Here is a 22,969-nt window from a genome sequence, read left to right as displayed (position 1 = left end):
TAATTTACCATACAAAATTAAAGTTTTCCTGCAGTTGGTGCCAATTTCAGACCCTGCTTACAGCTCCAAAGATCCACATCAAACTACTTGCGTATGGATGCACAAAATGTTATTTTACAGATCCTATCTAGAATAGACTGGAGCTGTGCTGATAGTCTTAACCAACACTGTTGAGATGATGCAGTCATTTTGTTTAGTCTGTGCTGTTAAATTTGGGTCCCTGTGTATATGTTTAATTCTTGTGTTTTGTGTTTGGTTTGTTTTCTCTCAAAAAGAAGAGTTAAGAAAAACAAAACACATTTTAAGACGTACAAATACTCAAAACGGCTGGACGCAAGATGTCTCCTACTCTGCTGAAAAATGTGTATGTGCACTGCAGGTTTCAGGTTTCCACATCCTTCTAAAATTCTGCACTTGGATCATCCTGCACAGTCAGGACTAAACATCCAGGTGAAGCAACAATAAGCAAGGGTGACACTTATAGCATCCTCTCACCATGGCGGGTATATGTGGATGATATCTCTGGGCACAGGAATCAGCTGGGCTGCCGTCTCTCTGTTGAATAACACCAGCATACGAGCTCTCTCCTCGGGCACAGGGTTACTGTGTTGGTGGCCCACCCCAGGGGGCTGTTGGTGCTCACAGTGCGCCACTTGCATGCTGCACTCCTCATGAACCTCCAGCACCTCCAGCACCAGCACACCAGGCCTGTCCACTGGAGAGCAGAGCAACAACAACACAGATGTTGAGTGTGTATCTGTTTTAGTGCGTGTCTGCGTACAGAGTGTGCTCATGCTCTCACGGACTCTTGTTCTCTGTGGGACTCATTATGCATTATGAGAGTAATTCACTTTTAGCATCAGAACAATTTGCACTGCATAGCTGTAAAGCCGTAAGTGACTCAGGCTGAGGTGGATATGAAACTGAGTAAATCCCACTGGGTCAATGTGCAAATGTTTGGAATTTTACCACGGCTCTGACGGTGATTTTGGCCCGGACAATAAAGACAACCAGAGAAAATTAAGAAGAGAAAATCAAGACAATGCCCTGAGGTTATAAATCAAACCGAGATAAGAGAGCAACTTGGCTGTAGGTAAATTTTGTGTGCAGACTTGATTACACTGCATTGTGAAAATCGCAGCACGAGGGCTCACGCTCATTGCAGTTTAGAGTCTCTGTATGTTAATCCCTGAATGTGGCCAGAGGGGGGAATTTTAATATGATAAGCATAAATTATATCAGAGGGAACACCAGAGAGCTATTAAGTTGTAACATGCATTTGTCCAAACACGAATGTTAAGCGCATCATTTGTGCTCAGTGCACTTAGGTCCCAGAATACAAACGTATCAGAACAACCTCAGGCAGCAGGCCAAAACACAGATAGTACTCAAGTCCTCCTCTTGACCTATAATGATCTGATAAGTCGCAAGCAGAGCATTATGTCAGGAAACAAATCAAGGCCGCCTACATGTGCATGTACGAGTGCTCTTACATCACACACCAAAATTACTACAACACAGATAAACAGGTGTCCTATATCAGTACGATCTGGTTACGTAACAGTGTTGTTATTATTAAGATTGTGCCAGGAAGTGGAATGATTGAACATCTTGTGAAAAAATATGATTGTACACTAAGCTACATGTTTTTCTATAAAAAAAAACAAATGTCAAGAGGAAAGCCATCTGACTTGGTGGATTGCAAGGTCTATATAAACAGAATCAATGCAAAAAAAAAAAAGAAAAGAAAAAATATTGATCAGAGTAAAGAAATGGGTCATGAGGTATAAACCTCCACATTTTAACCTCTTTACACTCTTTACACTAATCAAACCATCAAATGACCACAAACTCTGAAGCTGCATCAGGTGGGTGTTTTCCTTTTCCATCAACTGTCACCTTTCAAACTACTGCGCATGTCCTATTATAAGGACATACTTAAAAAACGAAAGAATTCTAGTGGTTTGGTGTACCACGGAAAGGAAAAAAGAAAGAAAAAAAGAACTAGGCAAGCAGTTTCCTGTCACCTACATACTGGGTTCACAGTTCAGAGCCAGTGATCGACCTACAGCCAGCACTTCCTCTGCGTGGCCTCTCCATGCAACCACAAAAAGAAAAAAAAAAAACTCCCCAGCTTAGAAAGAGGGCTTCATCCCACTCACAAATCAAAGTTCATTGTTAAACTTGAACGGTGATTCAGACGCGCGTGTTAAAATGAAGTAGGTTGGCGTAATGTGGATCACCTGTTGCTGTTGTTGAGGTGTCAGAGATGGACTGGTGCCTCCAGAAGCTAATAGCTGACCTCTGTCTGCACTGGAGTCGATTCAGCCTCTCAGCAAGACCTCCGCTGTACCACACACACAGACACACACACACACACACACACACACACACACACACACACAGATATAGATTATGTTCTGTGATAAGCTAAAACTGCACATGCAACCTGAACAAATACACAATGCAGAGAAAAAACAAAAGATTTTCTGATGCAGACAACAAGCTGTCAAATCTGACAGATATCCATCTGTCAGAGTCAGAGGGCTTGGAGATGGCAATGACATTTCGCCCACATCATGACACCAGATGTCCCTTTCATCATCACGTCTGGTGTGGAAACATTGTCACCAAAGTTTCACTGTCACCTGGCACTAAGCAATACATCTTGTCTAGCTATGTCTGCTGCTACTGTGAAGAAGCTGTTCACTATAGCACTTGATATACACTCCCTGGCCACTTTACTCAACACAGCAGCTGTGCCACAAACTGTACGCTCATGAACAAGATAATGTTGGATGATCATTTTTTTTCAGAGGTATTAATTCAACTATATGTTTATGACACAAATGTACAGGTTTATGAGGTCGTAGTTAGCGGCAGTGTTGTGCTGAGACTGCATTTTATTGAAAATGTGTTTCTAATGTTCTTACCCCCCCTGAAGTTTGTAACTGGGGTGGGCAAATTATTGGAAACACTTCTCAGTATAAAAGAGTTCAGCTCAACACTAATACCTACTCGAACAGTGTCAATCAAAGCTGAACATTGTTATCTTCATAAAGCTGAACTATGACCGAGCTGTTGCATTGGATTGTATTAGATTTTGCCGGTGCCCCTAATAAAGATGCCAACGAGTGTGTGTGCGTGTGTGTAACGTGATGTGCACTGATCAGATCTAAATCTGACTTTATACAGCAGATCGGATATTGGACAGACACAACTGATCCACATTATTAAATGCAGCTTCTTCATTAATGTCATTATATAACTGCATTTACCCTGTCAGTTACATTCATTAGGTCACATCAGGCTGCTGACCCTTACATTAAAATGATACTGGTGACTTAACACAAATTTTAAATCTAGGAAAAAGAAAGCACTAGTATTAGATCAGGAACTGAATACGCAGAGCTGAGATATGCAACCTGGTGTCACAAAAGCAAAAAAAAAATCTGGATCGGTGCGTTCCTGACGTGACTTAAAAACAAGGGCATAATTCAAACCTTTGAAACTTCCTTTTCTTTTTGGCGGAGTCTTCAGGAGTCTTGGACTGCCTGTCAAGTGGCTTCTGAGGCGTCTGCAGAATCGCCTGAGCAGATCTGACCCAGTCACTGACTGACCTTCTGCTGCCCTCGCCAGTTTGGAGAGGAAAGCTCTCAGAGTCCAGTCTGCCCGGGGTAATTGTGTCACCAGTATTTTCTCCATCAGACACGTAGCCTGAGATCTCTAGCTCTGTCACCTAGGGATAAAGTAATAAATACTGCGTTGATGATAATAATATTAATATTAATATTAGTAATATTAATAATTTGACCGAGTTTTCTATGTCAATGCCACATATGTCATGTCTGCATGAATTTGATCATTTTAAGGTTTTAAATCACACATAATAAAACAGTATATATCAGGGAGATATTAAACATTTAAAATGGCCTCAGTCATCAACAATCAGTCATTAAAGATGAAAAAAAATAAATCAATAAACTCAGACATGCAGTGGGTCGATTTATGGTACACTGACACACTGGAAGGCTGATTAATCTACAAGATATGGTAACAAAACAATCTTTTTTGCTGTATCACTGCTCACTACACCTGAGGGAATCAGTTCTCATGGAAAAATCCATGAGAAACCTGAGTTCCTGTCATGTGCTGACAAGACCAGCATACCAGGCTCTGTCAGCCAACGTGCTCTCTTATTTGAATCAACTTGACCCTGCTAGGCGAAGTGCCAGCAGACGTCACACTCTAACCAGCCATAGAGAAAAAAGGAACACTATGTTCCTGGCCCCGGCTCAAAAATGTTTTCACCCGGCACTGAAAGCATTGTAAGTGCACAGCTCTGTGCAGTCTCATCCACTCGCATGTTTTCCCGAACAAACAGTAGTAAAAAGAGGTTTATAGTCCTGCTCCGTTGACACGGCCCTGAACTAGGAAAAGCCTGATGTGGCGGAGGCTGTCCTCAAGGGGACTCGGACCGAGCAACACGTTTCATTTGGGAAGTGGCCCTCACAGCTCCGCCTATCCACTCACGGCGCTAGTACAATAACACAGAAATCTGGCAGACATACGTCAAGTGAGTCAGCCATGCATTTATCTGGAGTAATGGACTCTGACTTGGATTGGGATCTTCCCCTGCTCCATCCTGCTAGATCCGGTTTGATTTACAATTGGCAGTGTGAAAGCAAGCTTTCCGGGCAGAAAAAATAAATAAATAAATAAAACTAGGTTTGTAGATTCTGATGTTCCAACTAAATCAAAACCTACCATGTGTATAATAAAACAAAACACTGGAATATAATGATAAATAGGCAAAAGCACATAATAAATCCACCTGCTACACAGCTAAACGCTATTTCAGTTAGTGAATATGCATTAATCAAGCTGTCAAAAATACCACATGCATAAGTTTCGGTACAACCATAATCGAAAAACTAAGAACCTAAAAAGTCTGTCTTTCTAGTGGGCCCCTGACCACAAGCACCCTGTTAGGTGATCTTAAATCTTATTTGACACCAGAGAGCTGATATCAGCAAATTAAACTGTGACAAAAGGAAGTAACTGGGTCTGCGGGGGTGATGTTAATCTGTCGACAGGCTTCCTCTCCACAAACAGCCTGCACACTCAAGATCTTCGTCACAAGACAGTTGTTACTTAAATTCATCCTGTGTTTTACAGCATGAATAACTGAGCTTAATTGGCAGGCAAGGTATTGCACTCCGCTGTGATGATTCAGATGATTACTGGTTTAAACCAGAGCTATCCTGTTCAATGACAGTTTCATTAACCACTACAGAGGTAACCACATCGCCTCAGTAATTTGGCCACATCTAGCCGATCGACAACACTCGACTTGTATGTGATCTTGGACCTGTGCAGAACACCTTCACCACTCCTTGTACATTCTCTCCATGCGAGCCCTGCCTTTAACAAACACTGCTTCTGAATGACTTCTGAGAAGAACAGTCACTCTAAGTCTCCAGAGTGTACAGAAGAGCCCACAAAAGATTGACTCCAAAGATAACACCATTATTACTGAAACAGCAGGTGAGCTGTGCTCAGTGTGTAAGCAGTGTATGCATTATATTACATGGTGTTTTAGCAGTTATTTTCTTAATTATTTTTTCCAGCAACAGTTTGGTCTAAGGAAACAGCAAGAAATGGCCTTCACATTTCCCTAGAGCCCGAGGTGACATCATTGAATGACTGGTCTTGTCTTAGAAACCTTACAAACTCCAAAAATATTCAATTACTGTAATGTAAGACCAAAAAGGAAACAACAAGTCCCCACTTCTGAGAGGCTGGAATCATCAGATGTGTGGCATCTTTTCTTGAAAAATATCTTAACAGTCATTAACAGAGAACTTATTTGACTCCCCTAAACTGAAAAATATTTTACACACCTGAATTGCAGAGTATCAAAAGAAACTACTGTCTTCCTTAAAACAGGAAACATTTTTATTGTCATGAATACACCAGCCACTGTCTTAATATCAGCTTTGGATAAGTGAATAAGTGGCAGCTCCACAGTCACTCTGTGTTTTATTGCCACCTCAGCTTGTGAACTTTGACAGTTTGGAACCTGAATCTAGAAAGAGCCCAGTGCAGCTGCTGGTTTGAGTCTGTCAGGCCCTTTAAGGACATTTAAACATGGCTGAAATGCTCCATCTGGTGGAGAAATGGTTAAGCACACAATAAAAACAACTTAAAATAAAAATAACTAAAGGAACACTGATATGAAAACCTAAAATAAAACAATACCAGAAATATTGTTTTACAATACACTGAAAAAGCATGAAATGTAGTCTTTAATGCAGTGCAAACTAAAATTGAAAATCATCAGCTCATCAAGTTGGTGTCCCACTGGACTCTAGGACTCATGTATACTCCAAAGTTAAATGCACACTTTTAATGTGAAACATTATAGTCTAAATTAGCTGGATTGAGTTTAAGAAGGTGTATAGCCCCACCTAGTGTCCTTTAATGCACATAACACCATTGAGAAAATGGCCGCATCATGTTACCCACATACTACTGCGCATCAGGTGTATCATAATTTTGATCTTCTATCAGAATAAGCGTAGTTCACTCACATTTGTGGGTTTAAGCAGCGAGTCTTTCGGCTTTTCATGGAAGGACTCTGACTCACAGTCAGAGATTTGTTGCCCACTGTCCTTTTCAACATCCTCCTCAGATTCATCCAGATCACTGTCTGTGTCTATAACAAGAGGATCATCTGAAGAGTGGAAGAAAAGAAAAGAACTATGGATACACATTTGACAATATAATCTTAACTCAAAGTCCACTTACTAGATTTTTCTGGAGCTGTAAACTCTCACCATCTTTATCGAAACTGAATCAACTGCATAACAACAAAGAAAACTCTCAAAAAGGTGGTGGACCTTGAGCTAAACAAATGGTTCACACTATCCACTTATCTGCTTTCCTGCAGAGAGTTAGATGAGAAGATTTATATCACAGTCATGTCTGTATTGTACGTATGCTACAGGGGTCAGTTAGCATAGAGCAGCACAAATACCAGAAACAGGGGGAAACAGCTGGCTTGGTTCAGCCCAACTACAAGTACCTCTAAAGCTTGTGACTGACTTTAATTACCTTTATCAGTACCGAGCATGCGCAGTTCTCTGGTGTAAGACTTAATTGTAGCCGTGAGTCTCCCTGGTCTATGAGGACGTTGCTGCTGCAGTGCAACACCTCTGGAGAGATGCTGCTCCTTGGTCTCATCATCAGATTGTTCACTGTCACTGGAGCTCCAAGCAATATCCACAGGGTCCTCGTTACAGTCAGCTGCACTGAGCAAATGCACAAAGGGATAATATCACAGTCAGGTAATGCTAAACAATCAGAAACTAAGAGGCTGAGAGGCTAATGTCTAGACCTGTAGGAAAACATATGCACGGGCACTGTTACTATCTCAGGCATTTAAGAGCTCCCATTTGTGCTTCTGCTCTACTTGGTAGTTTCCACTTCCATTTATGAAGGGTGTGGATACTATAGTAATTGTAGTTCTTTTGTAATGCACCATAATACTGAGAAAGCCCACAATAGGACACAATACATTGACTAGACAATTGATAGACTATCATATACCACTATATTGCCCAGCCCTAACCATGACTGTTTTTAGGGCTGGGCAATAACAAAATTATTAGTCTGAACAACAAATTACCTAAAACAGGGGTCTGTGCCAACTTTCTTATCGCAGACAGTTTTCTTCCTGATGACTTGAGGTTCTGCAACAAAAACAAACATTTATCAACACCATCAACAGTGTTAGAGCCATAGGGGGATAATGTTTCAATTCATAATGTCATAGCACAGGTGGTCTCTGCAGTGAACAACAAATTAAAATTTAAGACTTTTTAAGACAATTGGCATACATACTGCATGGTTTTTTTTTTTTTTTTTTACTAATCTATGCCCAGAGGTCCATTGCTTCATAATCAACAACAGTAGAAAGACCTCCTACAGACAAAAGTTATGTTAATGTCTCTGTCTACAACAAGCAAGAAACATATTCGGATCAAATAAAATTCAAGACTTTCAACTTCAAATTCCTTATCTTGAGGATCTTGAGCTCTTTACTATTTTACAAGACTCTTTAAGACCTGCAGATATCCTGAATGCGCTAAACTTTACCCACCTTTATCACCGGAGTGTCCAAAAAGCTATCTCCACACTTTTCCCAACTCTTCGCTGAGGACACGGATGAAAGAGTTGATGGCTCTTTCCTCGCTTTCTGGACACCATGTTCAACATCATCCGGAAAGAAAACACACTGAATATCCTTAGAGTACCTTTTGCGCTGCAAAAGAAATTGGCAAAAAGGTGATAAGGAACCAGATTAGAAACGTTTATCTCCATTAAATGAAACCACTTGTTTGATAGCTCCTACTAAGTTAGCGCCGGTGCTGATGCATGATGGTAGTTTTACCGGGATTCGCTGTGACAAGTGAATTGCAAACAGTGTTGAATATCTGTGTCGTGCTGTTTATAATTAAAATCTAAATTTAGTAATACACAACTGACAGAGAAACTCCATTCGGCTGTGGGCGGGCAGGATAACGTGTTGCTAAAGCTAACCAGCTAGTGGGGCTAGCGTGAACTGGCTAGCAAGTTAGCCGACGCTAGCTCGCTAGCAAGCAGGTAACTTACCTTTCTGGAAGACATTGCGACAAAATAACGCAAGTTTGGAGCACCGCTGTTGTTCACAGGTTACATAGTGACATCCATTTCAATAAGCCACCGTTGTGAAGTGGAGGTTTGCAAACTCACTAACATGAAGAACAAACTTGTAGCGGTTGCACAATCTGAAGCGGGGTGCGTTTGATTATTCAACAGCGTGCACCAGAGGCGGGCGGCTTGTCTGTGTAGGCTTCCTTTTCAAAACATTGTCCAGGCTCCACTGATTAAAAGTACCTGCACACATTTAATAAAGCACTGCGCCGAAGTGCAGTTTTGAGGTACTTACTGTCTAATTTAATTGACTTTGTCAGTTTTCCGCCTATTTATACATCTACTTCACTATATTTCTGCAGGGAAAAAGTTTGTTAAAAGTAAAAGTCTTGCAAGGTAGAGAATCATTGCCACTGATGTATTAACATAAGTAAGATACCCAAAGTGGAGCTAATTCTAAATATTTCAAATAATCTTGAGTATGCTGCACTACAACAAATATTCTAAATCACCTTTTAGTCACATTTTGTATGTATAATCAAAATCTAAAAAGTAATACATAAATATAGTGAACTGAAGAGTACAATATTCCCCTTTTGAAATGTAGTGGAGTATAGGTATAAAACATAAAATGGAAAATAAGTACCTTTGATTACACGGAAATTCAGTACTCAAGTAAATGTACTTAGTTACTTTGCACTGCTGCAATTTAGATGTAAATATTCTACTTTCTACACCACATTTATCTGACTTTTTTGATTAAAATGTTTACATGTAAAACATAAGATCAAATTATAAAATATTGTACACGCTGTATTTAAAATAGTAAAAATTACCTTCACCAGTTACATTAAAATGCTGCTTGTATGGACATTTGTAAACGTTTTTTTAAATAATCACCTCGTGAAATACTTGGAGAAACCCAATACTTCAGTTTACTGAAATTCTAGGCTGTGTCATCATAAGAACAGCCTCTGCCCTCTAGTTTCAAACATAAATTATTGATAGTAAAAGTATTTCTGTTCTTATAAACCTGACTCATTCTGGAGTGACATCACAACACTCCCATGGACTCCAAACATAATTTTATTACAGCAAATCCATCCGAATCTCAACATCTTTCAAATAGCAGGTTAAACATACAAAAGCTCACTTAACATACTTGTTTTTTATTAAATATGTAAAAAGCAGGTCAAGTTATTCACAAATAAAATGCAAACATGCAACACGTTTTTGGGGAATGCATAATGAGTGGGACATGAAAAAAAAACATTTACCATTCATTAATTATTGACAGTACAAGTTTACATTCCTTTTCATTTACACAATAATATATGACTAAAGCATTATGGTGCACTGCCCAGTTCAATATTAGTAAATGCAATATTAAGAAAGGGTATACAATGTACTTACTGGAATATAGCATGGCAATTTACTCAGTGAACCGACTCATCTCCCTAAGACCTGTGGTTTAAAAAAAACAAAAAACAGCTGAAATCTGAGCAGACCACAAGTTCCAGCTGAGGTTTAAAACTTAAAATGCTGCATTATAGTAAGACTAGTCCACAAAATGTTTTTTTCTTCCCTATGTTTATGGCATACCAAGTAAATTCTAATATCAAAACCACCTTGTATGGTGTGAATAACACACTGTGGAGCACACCAATTATCTGAAATCTTGTAATTTGTGAGGACAGCTGTCAAACAGTCATAAGTTGGCATTATACTACACTTTATTCACAATTCGTCAACTGTATTGTCCTCCTTCATGAGGATGCAATTCAGAATCTCGCACTAATCCTAAGGCTTTACAATAATAAATATGGTGAGGGTCTATGGACAGATTGTCCAAAACAGAGTCAAATGTCAGTGCAACATATGGAAGGAGGTTAAATAAGAGCTACTACGAGCCCTTTCAGGGCTTTTCTTATTGCATTCTTGTGATTAATATTATTGATATGCAAAATAAAATAAAATGAAAAGGAGAGAAGCCGGGAAGTTAACACTTGCACTGACAGGTAACAGGTACCTGTCTAAACTTCAGCATTTTATCACATCTACTGTAGTGATTTGAATTGACTTTTCCACCCACACAGTCCCTGGGAAACTTCTGTGATGGTCTGAGCTTGTCTGCTGGTGGAGGTCGTCACCACAAACCTGCCACGGCAGTTCACCAAAAGTCACGAAAAACATCGAACAGTGAGCAGAGGGATACAAAAAAATAAAAACTGTGATGGTGCTTCTATTAAGGAGGTTGCTTCATGTGCTCAGTCTTGGAGAAAACAAAAAAAAAAAAACCATGAGGAAAAATTAAAAATCCTTTAACAGTTCTCACATATTAAAAAGAGGGGTGTAACTGCAGTGAGGGATGATGGCAGTCAGTATTCATCCTGTTCCTCCTGCTGATCATCTGGTGCCTCCTCGTGGGCTTGCTGGTCCACTTCCTGTCCGTCACCCTCAGCCAGCTCCCCTCTTTCCTAAAAAAGCGACACAGACTCTCAGTATAGTTTGAGGCAAACACATGTGATGACACACAAAGAAGGTGTTCTTATCTCTTTAACCACACAATAACTTCCACATGACTTTACCACCAAGAAAAATGTTGCTCACACATTTACTGCTGCAAAAACTTATCTAAGTCAGGAAAAAAAAAACAGCCCCTAGCTGGGTCCTGCTCAGACAAATCCAGGGTCACACACTGACCTGCTCATCTGAGGCGTAAAGGACCTCCATTAGCCGATCGACAAACGGGGCATTTTCTTCACCCTGTTCCTGGCACAGCAGCTCCACCTCTCGCAGCTTGCTGAAGTAGTAGTCCCTCTCCTTCTCCACCCCTTCCAGTGCCAACTTTAATGTGTTCACCTGCAAAAATTCATAAGATTCATAAGCTTCAGTATCAAAACACACAATACTACGTGGACTTTGGTAGGAAGCTCTCTTTGATTTTAACAGACTGTGGCTGTGGTTCATTCTAACAAACTGCTGCATGTTGAAAGACTCAGAGATAAATGAGCAGCAAAAATACAACTTAAACCTTGTGTAACTGAAACAAGTTGTCTAAAGTGCACAAATCATATGTACCTAGAGTAGTGCTGAAACCATACGTTTCTCAATTGATTATTCAATGGACTGCAACACAATCATTATTGTTTTTAATCACTGTTTAGATAATTAATTGATCGGTTTTCTAATAAGTCAAGTAAAAAAGCTTCACAAAAGTTGGGACTTCTCTTCCTATCATTATATATTAAATACTTTGGGTTTTTTGCTGGCTACTAGTTACATGACATAAGTAAGCTAAGCTTTGGCTCACTTTCATCTTAATTTTGTCCTTGGCTTTGGTAGCAGAAACATGTTGGATCTCAAAAGGGAGTGTGTACACGAGATACACACTGCCTCTTTTTTACTGGACTGTGTACGTGGAACTCTACATTTTTAACATACAGTACAGTTCCTATAAAAGAATTCTTGTTCTTGGATTTTTTAAACCATTTTGCTAATGTTTGTGTATCTGTGCTGATTCTCAATAAAAAAAGAAATACATTTGACACCAACTGTATCTTATATATGTACCTAGTTCTCTAACAGCATTCTACAATGATTCCACATCTTTCCTTTTCCACCATAATTCTTTGCAAAACCAGTCAAGCTCTTACAGTTCACAACGGAGCCATGAGTTAGTATCAAATGTTACTCATGAATCTGGATTGAGGTCCTCACTCAACTTAGCATAAAAGCTTTACCTGTCAAATGCTTTTTGACAAGTATACAATATGTTTACTTTCAATTTCTTCCACCATTTAATTTTCACAAGACAAACAACAGCCAGAGAAAACACCAAACAGTTAAACAATTAGTTCATAGTTGTGACTTGCTGCTGCACCAGCTGTGTTGCTGATCACCTGTGGATGCAAGATGCAAGTAGTATGGAAAATCTGCATTCCTAACATAGCTTTTAACACAGATATATATTCATTTAGATCAAGGTCAGATAACATATCATTCATCCAATAGCAAACCAAGTCTTAAATTACTTTATACCCTGACTGTATCTATTATACCTGGGGCAAGAAGCTAGTCATAATAGTGAAAGGGCAGACTGGAAAGATTTGGTATAGGATAATAACTAAGCAACAGAAAGCTTTTCTTTGTATTTACAGGTTGATGAAGTTCCTGGTTTGTGTACTTATTTCAAAAACAGGGAGTGGAAACACAACCCTCCAGTCTCTTCTATGAAAGCACACCACCCCTCTAATCACTACTCACAAAGGCCATCATTGCGGCTCAATCATGACCACAGACAGTGCTGGAGGGAGGCATGTGAATGATGTGGAGAAAAGACTTTGGCTGTTGGGTTCACAAAGATAATAAAATTAGATCTCGTCCTTTCTGAACTCTCAGAATCCATAAACACACCTGCTCGGTAAGATGTGTGACTTGTGCTTCCAGTTCTTTCTCTCCTTTGGCGGGAGTTGGTGCGGCAGGGATCTTTTTGGCTGATGAGGGTCGGGAAGTCGGTGTTGACGACTTGGGGGTTGTAGAGCTTGACCTTGATGCTCCTACAAGAAAATAAAAATGTTATTACTCAGGGGTGGATGAGTGTTGTTTCAGAACATATAAAAGCACATACATTCAACTGCAGCAAAAGAAACGTTTGCAAATAAAAATCAACAAGGTCAACACGAACCATTTGCACCTGAAGCTTACCTGCAGTAGGGGAGCTGGCTGCGTGGTGGGACTTCTTTGGCAGGTTGAAGATCTGCTCACCAGGGTCAGGTGGGGGAATGGCATCCTGACCCTGTCTGGCTGCAACCGGGTCGTACTCTTTCCCGTCGTAATTGGCATCAAAGAACTTCTTAAACCACTGGATGAAATCAAGATTGTCCTGAAATCTGCCTTTGACCAGTTTCTCCACAGGAATAATCTGATTCAAGGAGAAGGAAAAGAGGGTCATATAAATTCTACCACATACTGTGTGGAACAGTAAGTTGTAAAAATAATACTGTAGATAACCGGAATGAGATTGAAGTAAGGTATACGAAACCCACCTTGTCCACATTCATCCTTTTGAAGGATGCCTGCAACAGTTTGAAATTGTGAATGTACTCGTGCTCCAATTTAGCTTGAAACTTGACCTTCTTAAGACTGATGCAGCCAGGGAAGAGCAGATCCATGAACTGGCAATAGGCAGCTCCTAAAGATGTAATAAAATATTGGTTGAGTGTATAAGTGACTCCAGCTATACGCAAGGAATTATCAAGTCTGCCTGTCTTGGAACAACAAGAGCCTAGAAACCTTTTCTGTGTCCAGATCATTGACCTTGTTTCCTTAAAAAGAAAACTATTAAATTCCTGTTCTTGGTAGCAAGGCAAGTATTAACTGAAGCCTATTTAAACTTAATAATATCTTATAATAACTTATCATATCCATTTGAAAAAAGAAAAAAAAAGCAGGGCACCAGCTCAGCCTGGTGGTGGATAACTTGAAGCTATGAGATACAGCTCAGACAAATTCAACTAGAGCACAGAAAAAGTGATCTACACTAAAAAGGAGCCTACACCTAAACCAGTGTGAGTGTGTAAATCTCTGTGTGTGTAGGCAGAGAGTGATTGAAATTGGATTACTTGGTCACAGCGGGAGAACACGGCAGGCTACAAGTTTATTTATAGACAACTCTCTGCCAGGGAGAGGTGAGCATGTTTCCACAAGTTGCTTTAACTGCCAGCTTACACAGAAAATTATTTGAACCCAGGAGATGTAATCTCTAAACCATGTTTCCCATCTCATACAGCCTCTTTGAAAACATGCAATGCAAGGACAGCGAAGAGGATAAGATGACGGGAGAGAAGGTTTTCACTGTGTTCTCACCTGAGGAGAGCTGCTCCACTTTCGTATAGTTTAGGCAGAGAATATCGTTAACCCAGGCAGTAATGTCATGCCTGCTCATAGTCTCCTGGGTTATTGAGGTAGAATATACGTTGACCGCCATCCCCCAACTGCAACAGAAAAACAAGAACACTCAGAAAAAAGGCAATGCAATAACATGTAGGAACTGACAAACTAAAAACATACTATGTCCACACAAAGGATTGATTGCAACAGTTAGGCTAGGCAAATCCAGCAACTGTAAGTACTTTGCACTGACTGGCTGTAAAGATTTTCTTATTCAAAACAACTTACAATTCAGGTCACATCACATTCAGTAAATAAAGTGCTCAGTTTTCTCTTGGCAGCCACACTGCACGACTGCACCACGATATGATCTTTAGCATTTATCCACATGGCCAGACTGACCCACGAAAAAGCCCAGGGTAGTAAGAATACTGTGAATGTGTCCAATCCTCTCCAAGTGTGCCCACTGAGCAAAGTGCACATTCTGCCATACATCATTAGGCAAACAATTACACAGTCAAGGTTCCAATAACATATATTTTAAAACTATGAGTTGTACCTGTAGACTGAATAAGGCATGTGCCGATGTGAAAATGTTATAGCGGCCAAAATGATCTCAGTATACAATACATAACCAACCAGTATAAACGTCTAACCTTAAGATTCATGATGATAGTAAATCTTTGCTAGATTAATATCTGGGCTGTAGCAAGCCCTTTAGGTCCTCTTAGTATTTGTGCCAGGTATCCTTTAATTTGAGTTTACCTGCATGGTAAATGAAAGCTTCTGCAAAATCTGATAAGAATGGTGCAAGTTTATCAGCTTGCAAAACTGTGGCTTCTGGGGTCCCAGAGCACCTGCTCCACTTGCACTGGAGATATTAAGGTCTATATACTGAAAGCATTCAATGAGCCAGAAAACATATCAGGGAACAGGAACTTTGATCCTTAAACTACTAACTAACTTAAATAGACCGGCAACAAAATACTGAAACAATGCTTACATTTTCAATTATTACCTCTGAGTAACAGAAACATTAGAAGATGCATTATTCCCAGTGTTTCACACACTGTAGATACACCTGAGCAGCTAGCCCTTGGCCTCCCAAGCATATTTTAAACAAATTTTTACAACTTAACCGACCATGTATACAAACAACAATTTGTATGCAGTTTGCATCATGTGTCTTGCCTTTTAACTGCAAGGCAAAAAACAAACAAACAACAAAACAGGGTATGTTTGTGGGAGTCAGCCCTTTAAAGCTCAACTAGTAGTTGTTTGACCAATATGCACAGTTCCCAGTTTGTTAACCTGGCTAAAAGTAATGCTGTCTCATACAACAGCCTTGCAGTAAATCCTGCCTTCATGAAGGTTATAATTTTTTTATTGAAACCATTTGAGAGATGTGTTGATTAAGAAACACCTCTCTGGATAATGTAGAGCTACAATGATTAATCTAATAGTTGATTAGTAAATTGATAGAAAATCAATTGGCAACTATTTTGATAATTGTCATTTTTGAAGCAAAAATTGATATATTAAATAGACTAAATGTTTCTGCAGATCAATTATGAAAATAATCCTTAGATCTGACCATCATAAACTACATCTGCTAAAAGGGCCATAAGGTTGAATCAACACCTCTCTGAAACAGTTTTAAGAAAAACTGAACATTATAACCTTCATGAAGGTAGGATGTATTGAAGGACTGCTGAATTAGACTCCACTGATGTTAACTGGGTGAACCTAACAAATTGCCAGCTGAATGTGCAATCAGTAATATCCATCTCATACATTAAAACTGCGAGCAATCTTCCTTAGTTCCTCTACAAGAGAGAAAAATAAAAAAAAATTTAGACTGCAAACCTGACCGCTTCAGCTTACTTCACTGATGGGTAACAGCCGGACAGCTGCATTAAAAGACCCTCTTACTGGATTAAGGTAGCGACTAATATAGTATTAAAACATGCTAAATCATCGTCGTCATCACCATCCACTAGCAGACACCGGGGTGCGCAGGATGAGAATAACCCCTAATCATTAAAGTTGGGCTATGGCAGCACTGCAGGAGCAGAGCCTCATCTTAGTGATTCTCTGGGAAGGAAGGAAGGAAGGAAGGAAGGAAACTGGGCCAGAGGCTCTCATGTCAACAAAGCGGATGTATGTGCTGCCGCTAGCATGCTTTGTTAGCCGGGGCAGGGATAGCCACCAGGGCTGGGCTGATGCCTGGATCCAAGCAGGGGAGGGGGGCGAAACCAGGCTTGTATGGTAGGTAAGCAGGGGTCCTACACATTAAACCGTCACCCCAAACGCACACTAACAGTGATACTGAGGGGTATTGGGTAGCTGCGAAGTGTCCTGTCACGATGGGAATATTCTAGCAGCAGCAGGGGCGGCTGTCTGTGTGCTCCTGTCATTTGACAAGCTGCACCGTTTTCAGCCCGCTCCTCCAAAATCTGCCCGTGCAACTGCGCACCAATACACTTGTCAGCATTGTACTGCTGCCAGCAGTATTTCAGGGTGTTATATACCAGCAGAAAGAGGGTTCATTACGCTAACTTGAGAGCCATTTACGCCATAGTCTCTGAGCTAACATGACAGGAGACTAGAGACACCGGGGGGGAAAAATTAGCGGATGGGTGCAGAGCAACACCGACAGACGTAGAGAAGGAGGCCAGAATGCAGATTTCGGCCTGCAGCAGTGTCTATCTTTATTTTTATTACTATATCTTTTTCTTACATGTAATCAAATGCGGCATTACACTGATTTACCTGTAGGCGCGCTCTCCCCGCACTGTATTTTTCCTGTAAGGAATGATGTTGGTTCCGTTGTCCTGGACGATGTCGTTGTTATTCTCTCCATTTGGGGAAAGGGCTTGGGTGGGACCGGGCATTTGGGTCTCTTAAAATGTTGAACAGATACTCTGTTCTCTGTCTGGCCGGGGGAAAAAAAAAAAAACAACAGGAACGATGCAAACGCTAAGAAAGTGCCGCACCTCCGGGGCTCTTTGCCTCTGTCTGCTTATTCTTCACAAATCTCTGCCCTAGTGACGTCGCTGCGCCCCGCACCACGTGACAGCTGGGTCTGGCTGCCTGTTCCCTTATGCTGGGCTATTTCAGTACACCAAATCACATTGATCACTTGTGTGCTAAAAAAGCATCACCGCCGATCAGATCAATGTCTGATGCCTGACGCTTGTCGCTTTTGACATGCAGATCAACTTTGTGTGATTTTGCGAAGCCACTCATCAAATGCTCAAGAGACAATACCCAATCAACTTGGAGAGGATGAATTTGATTAGGGGGAAAAAAAAGAAAGAAAGGAAAATGCAGCCCACCCAGTTTCACCCTCAAATCCTTAGAGGATAATCAAACAGTTGCTTGGCACCACAACATCCAGCAGATGTGGCTAAAAAGAACAAAAAGCATGTAGATCCTGAGAGATAAAAGTGGTGCTGATGAAAATGATGACCACACATGGTATGTACTATGATGCTGTTTTGATTACTAACCACATGAATCAATAGTAACGCTTCAATTTAAGTTTTTAGTATTTATATGAAGTATATAAACATTTAATAAATGGTGTATAACACACTATAATGTAGCTGTAATATTCATCATCTGACGATTATTTCTTCGATTAATCATTTGCTGTATGAAATGTCAAAGAAATGGTGAAAAAATGCTTGTCAGTCGACCAATCAATCAATCAATCGACTATTGAATTCGCAGCTGAAACTTATTTCTACCGTATTAAAATAAAAATGAAAATTTGTCAAATGATGCGACTGACAGTGTATCATTACACCTCTAATATCCAAATGTTTAACCAAGGCCAGCTCTCTCCTTCCTTGTATGCACATGGTTAGTAATCAAGGTTAAGAAGCTACTATAAGTGAAGCAGCAGGTGACAGTATTTAACAGGCATGATGGAAAACTGATTGATGTTACAGCTCTATGAACGGCACTGGCCTACAACATCAGCTAATACAACACAGCTATGGTGTTTTATACAGGAATTTTATGCAAGTATGTCCAGCCATTCATATGGCCTCAAACACCACTAATGTAGTAGCCTTTGTAAAGGCCTCAGGGCAAAAGTAAAACATATTTATTGTTCTATAATATTTTACTGCCTTGATTTTTTTCCTGCTTTTTTTTCTTATTCTGCCTATGACTTATTTTCTCATTGTATTGCTGCTTTGGTTAAAAGCAGCATGTATTCCTATATCAGTGTTTATTTAAACGTAATAGATAGAGATATAGAAGTGGGTATACATTTTGAGATCAATAGAGCAATTCATGTAGCATTTATCAGTCCAAAGGCCAACTCAGATTTTTGCCAGCGATGCCTGAACGATACTTGAACATTTTCAAGTGTCAGTAGTATTTCTCTTGGGGGTTTTTTGTGTGAAGATGTGTGCAACAAGTAGTTTTATAAAAGCAAGCAAGAATGTTTTGTTAAACACAACTTATTTTTGATTCTTCTGCTACGAGCTGATCAAAGCCTTTACCATAGTGGAAAGGAAGCATCTTCTGGGAGCCTTTAACAGGCTTTTTTTTTTTTTTTTTTTTAATTATCAAGTGTATGCTTCCACCTCCAGTTGCAGTGCCAGCAATGATTTTTTTTACTCCCAAAATGATGAATAATATTTGGATCTATCCATTTCTGAAAATAAAATGAGCTCAAGGATGTCAAATATACTGACCAACACAACTCTTGGTCAGCAGCTCAGTTAAACTATAACTAAAACTCTACTGCCACCATCAGGCCAAAGGTGAGGTCACTTTTTGGTCTGAAACACATGAACTTTTACACAGGGCCTGTATTTAGACATTTTCAAACTGATCTCTCTATATCTTTATCTATAGATAAATCTAAAACAAAGTATAATTAATTTTACCCAATAATATTAACCTCCATTGTCTTCTAATAGAAGTTTGTACTACACGTGGAACCTTTGCTTTGTCTGTTTTTGCCTATTATGGTTATTTAACATGATTTTCCTTATGCATATACCTAAAGTCAGCTTCTGTTAAATAATAGACAACATCCAGTAAAGCCTGGCTTTGAAGATCCACATACACATACTCCAAATTCCAATGGTGTTTCACCATGACATGGTGGCCATAATTTACATCATCATTTATTCAACTTTAACCAATCAGACTGGAGCTTGTAAAAGCCACATGTGAGCAAAGAAGATGTACAGTAAGTACCGCTGACTGTGCCTTTCGACTGTGGCAACAGTAATTCACCCTTACACCGAAATGTGCATTTAGGCTTATCTGTGTAGTGTTTTTAAAATATGTGAAAATAATAGAAATAAATCAAGGCAGAGGACAAGATGCAAAATATTCATCGCTAGCTTGCGGTCAGTCTGGGGGTGGGGGGTATATTCGGCATCCTCCCTTACTTGACTGTGTCAAAAGTACTCTTCAGTCTTTACACAAATTCCTGCAGAGCCAAACACAAGGCCCAACCAAGCACTAATCTCATTAAATGGTCAAACTGTGGATGCTAGGAACGTCACCACTAAGAACCAAAAGCATGCAGTACTACATTACCACTACAGTAATGCCAAAGGCCCTATCAGACTGGAAAGTGACAACTGCGGCATATTGGTCTCGTCACAATCACATAACTTTAAGTACTATCCACTATGTATCAGGCAGCAAATAGTGAAAGTATGTCATGGTTAAACTTCACTGGCAGCAAGAAAATGGGAAAATCTGTGCTTGTTGACATGAGTGTGTCACTGCCAGGTTGAGTGAAAAAACTAGAGCCAGGTTGTCACTGAAATTAGTTTGCCACTTCCCAATCTGAAGGGCCTTAAAGTGTCACCAGAGAGGTATGGCATGCATAGCCTGTTTTAAATAAATGTCCAGACAGTGAAGAATTAAGTGAGTAAATATCAGGCCACAACAAGAGGGACACATTCCCTCTGGGCCTATTTTTGCTCACACGGTCACCTGAATAGGGATTCTCCTCCGTGGCGTTCTTAATAAAAAGCTAGAATTTGTCTCCAAAAATGAAAAACCAAAGACATATCTCCAGTTACAAATAAAGCACAAAACTTTTGAGCATCTTCTCACCAACATTTTGAAAAGGAATGACCGAAGCAGCTGTCTGTCAGTGTGTTAGCAGGAGTTCAGACAGAAAATACTGCATATACACTGCGTATTAAAAAATAAGAAAATAAATATACATTCAAAGGGCTGTGTTGTTACAGGCTTGTTGCTTCAAGTACCAGTGAGATGATGTAACTCAATTCAATTCAAGTTTAGGTAACAGATCCAAGAATCTGAAGGCTTATTAAACATCAAAAAACTACAAAATGGCTTACAGTATAATTATAAGAAAGGGTTTCACAACACTGGAAACAAATCTACCAAGAAGGTGCACTTATTTGAGCACGGTATTTTGCGATCTGATGTTGCACTGCATTGCAGCAGAAGTTGAGTCCAGTTCAACTTTTTTGCTGGACCACCGGGCTTATTTTCTTAATGCAATGCTAATGTCTGTCTGCTCAAGACTGTTTAGCTGAACATTTGACTTTAAAAAATTGCAATAGGCTTACATGCACGGGTAACAATAAAATTAATTGATATATACATCAGCCAACTTATGCGTGAAGTCCAGCGATCTCAGTGGACGCCATGTTTTGTGTTCTGATGCAATGGACAGATTCTGAGTATGGTAAGGGATGGGTTTTTGACAGTAACTATGGCAGCCTCAGAAGAAGTGTCCTCACATGGACAGTGACTACTCTCATAATTGGCTTTCTGGAGATCGTTCACCCTTAATGTGGAATAGGGTTTACGACTCATGTTGATGTTGCACCTCTTTATATGCCCACCATAGCTTTGAGCACACTTTTAAATTCCCTCAAAGCAAAGCATACTCTACTACTCAGCATACAGTCAATTAAGTCATTACAAAGACTGCAAATCTAGTGTATGTGCTATGTTTTGCTTTTCTGTTAATTTTATTTGCTGTCAATGTTGTGAGGGTCAGGTAACATGCTGGTAATGCATAGCCTAGATACTGTATATGATGCTTTACAGTCTGTTAATGCTAAGTTCATTCCATTAGAGGAAAGGCAGAGCTGTGCTTGCTCTTTCTCCATTCGTATCTCACCCATGGCTCTCTTGCACAGGATAATCAAAAGAGTGGGTGGGTGAGGGGTGGCAGCTCCACCCAGCATATCCAGACCTCCAGCATTCAATAAATAGCAGAGAGGTCACCGTTACCCTGAGTTGCAGGGTGGACAGGTTAAAATATACCATTATTATTAAAGGTATATAAATATTTTATTTTATAGAGCCAGTGGTTTACACAAACACTTGGGGGAGCCTCAAATCGAAGCAAAATGAGGGCAGGGAGGACCAGGACCAGTGAGGAGGGAGCACTGATCTGTCATGTGTTAATTACAGTGGCATCTATTAAGCCCTTAAGATACGACATGACAGAAAAGTTTTCATTTGTTATTAAACCCCCCCCCCAAAAAAATTTTAAAAAAAGGAAACCAGGGTGGTCACTCTGTCCCCACTGCTCTGAAATGGCTTTAACCATCATCGTTGCTGATTTTGGGGGGACATGGGACCGGTCTTGCTAATCTCTGTGATTTTGTAAAGCAACTCCGTAACGAAGCAGCTAGCTGTAGTGAATGAAGCTAACTCAGCGTCGTGTCAGAAATGACAGTTGAAAGAGAAAACAATGATTTTTAAGCATGCTACTACACATCAAACAATGCCCGAGCAAAAAAAAAGAAAGAGTGTTTTACCAAGCCAGAATTTACTTACAGTGACGGAAGTACATCTTGTTCAGCTAACCGCCAAGTTACAGTAGGCTAATTTTGCTCCTGCCGACACTTTGTCAGAACAGTGACAGCCGACATATGCCCTGACCCTGGGTAACATCATCACCGTACGAGCCAGCGACAACCACGTCAATACGTTCCGGGGTTTGCATGTACACATCATGTTGCAGGTTTCAAATACAATTACAGACTGAAATTCCTCAGCAAAGCAAAAAGGACTCACCAGTGAACTCCACTCCGCAGGTTACAAGGTGTTAAAAAAAAATCCAGAAGCTCTTTTCCGGCTGAGTCACCCCACCCTCAAACGCCCGTTCTCGCTACACGGCGAGCTCAACCCGGCATCTGGTTGGACAATGCTTCATCGGCGTTGAAGCCGATTGGCTTGCTGGTGAATTCTGTCATGAAGTTGGCCAATCACGTCTCGATGCGTTGATCATTCAGAACATCAGATGGCTTTCCGTCTAGTCGCTCTGTGTCATTTCACTTTTCCTCCCGGTAAACGCGAAAATATTTTCATTAACTAATAACGGCGACGTAATAACTGTTCAGATCTT

General features: G+C 40.1%; 2 protein-coding genes across 4 annotated transcripts in view; both read right to left on the bottom strand.

Moving 5' to 3' along the window:
- Nucleotides 1-8,836, bottom strand: part of spidr (scaffold protein involved in DNA repair) — a 32,557-nt gene extending 23,721 nt beyond the window's left edge. For both annotated transcript variants that reach the window (XM_041055416.1, XM_041055417.1), the window contains exons 1-8: nt 8,677-8,836; nt 8,165-8,326; nt 7,691-7,754; nt 7,117-7,308; nt 6,594-6,736; nt 3,504-3,739; nt 2,244-2,347; nt 496-715 (exon numbers count right to left, since the gene is read on the bottom strand). In XM_041055416.1, the coding sequence (XP_040911350.1) occupies nt 496-715; nt 2,244-2,347; nt 3,504-3,739; nt 6,594-6,736; nt 7,117-7,308; nt 7,691-7,754; nt 8,165-8,326; nt 8,677-8,691 (1,136 nt within the window). In that variant the 5' untranslated portion in view covers nt 8,692-8,836. The remainder of the gene's footprint in view (nt 1-495; nt 716-2,243; nt 2,348-3,503; nt 3,740-6,593; nt 6,737-7,116; nt 7,309-7,690; nt 7,755-8,164; nt 8,327-8,676) is intronic.
- Nucleotides 8,837-9,767: 931 nt separating this feature from the next.
- On the bottom strand, nt 9,768-22,696 carry mapre2 (microtubule-associated protein, RP/EB family, member 2). 2 transcript variants are annotated; one of them, XM_041055958.1, is made up of 7 exons: nt 22,639-22,696; nt 14,566-14,693; nt 13,746-13,891; nt 13,405-13,621; nt 13,114-13,256; nt 11,401-11,559; nt 9,768-11,174 (listed from the first exon to the last, which is right to left on the bottom strand). In XM_041055958.1, the coding sequence occupies exons 2-7, from the start codon at nt 14,684-14,686 to the stop codon at nt 11,076-11,078; spliced, it is 885 nt and encodes a 294-aa protein (XP_040911892.1). In that variant the 5' UTR covers nt 14,687-14,693; nt 22,639-22,696; the 3' UTR covers nt 9,768-11,075. The 2 variants fall into 2 exon arrangements, with proteins under 2 accessions (XP_040911892.1, XP_040911891.1); XM_041055957.1 differs by lacking the exon at nt 22,639-22,696 and adding an exon at nt 17,362-17,646.
- Between the last annotated feature and the right edge of the window lie 273 nt (nt 22,697-22,969).

This window comes from Toxotes jaculatrix, chromosome 14, assembly GCF_017976425.1.
Source record: "Toxotes jaculatrix isolate fToxJac2 chromosome 14, fToxJac2.pri, whole genome shotgun sequence".
NCBI lineage: Eukaryota > Metazoa > Chordata > Actinopteri > Toxotidae > Toxotes > Toxotes jaculatrix.
This window is presented reverse-complemented; position numbering and strand designations above follow the sequence as displayed.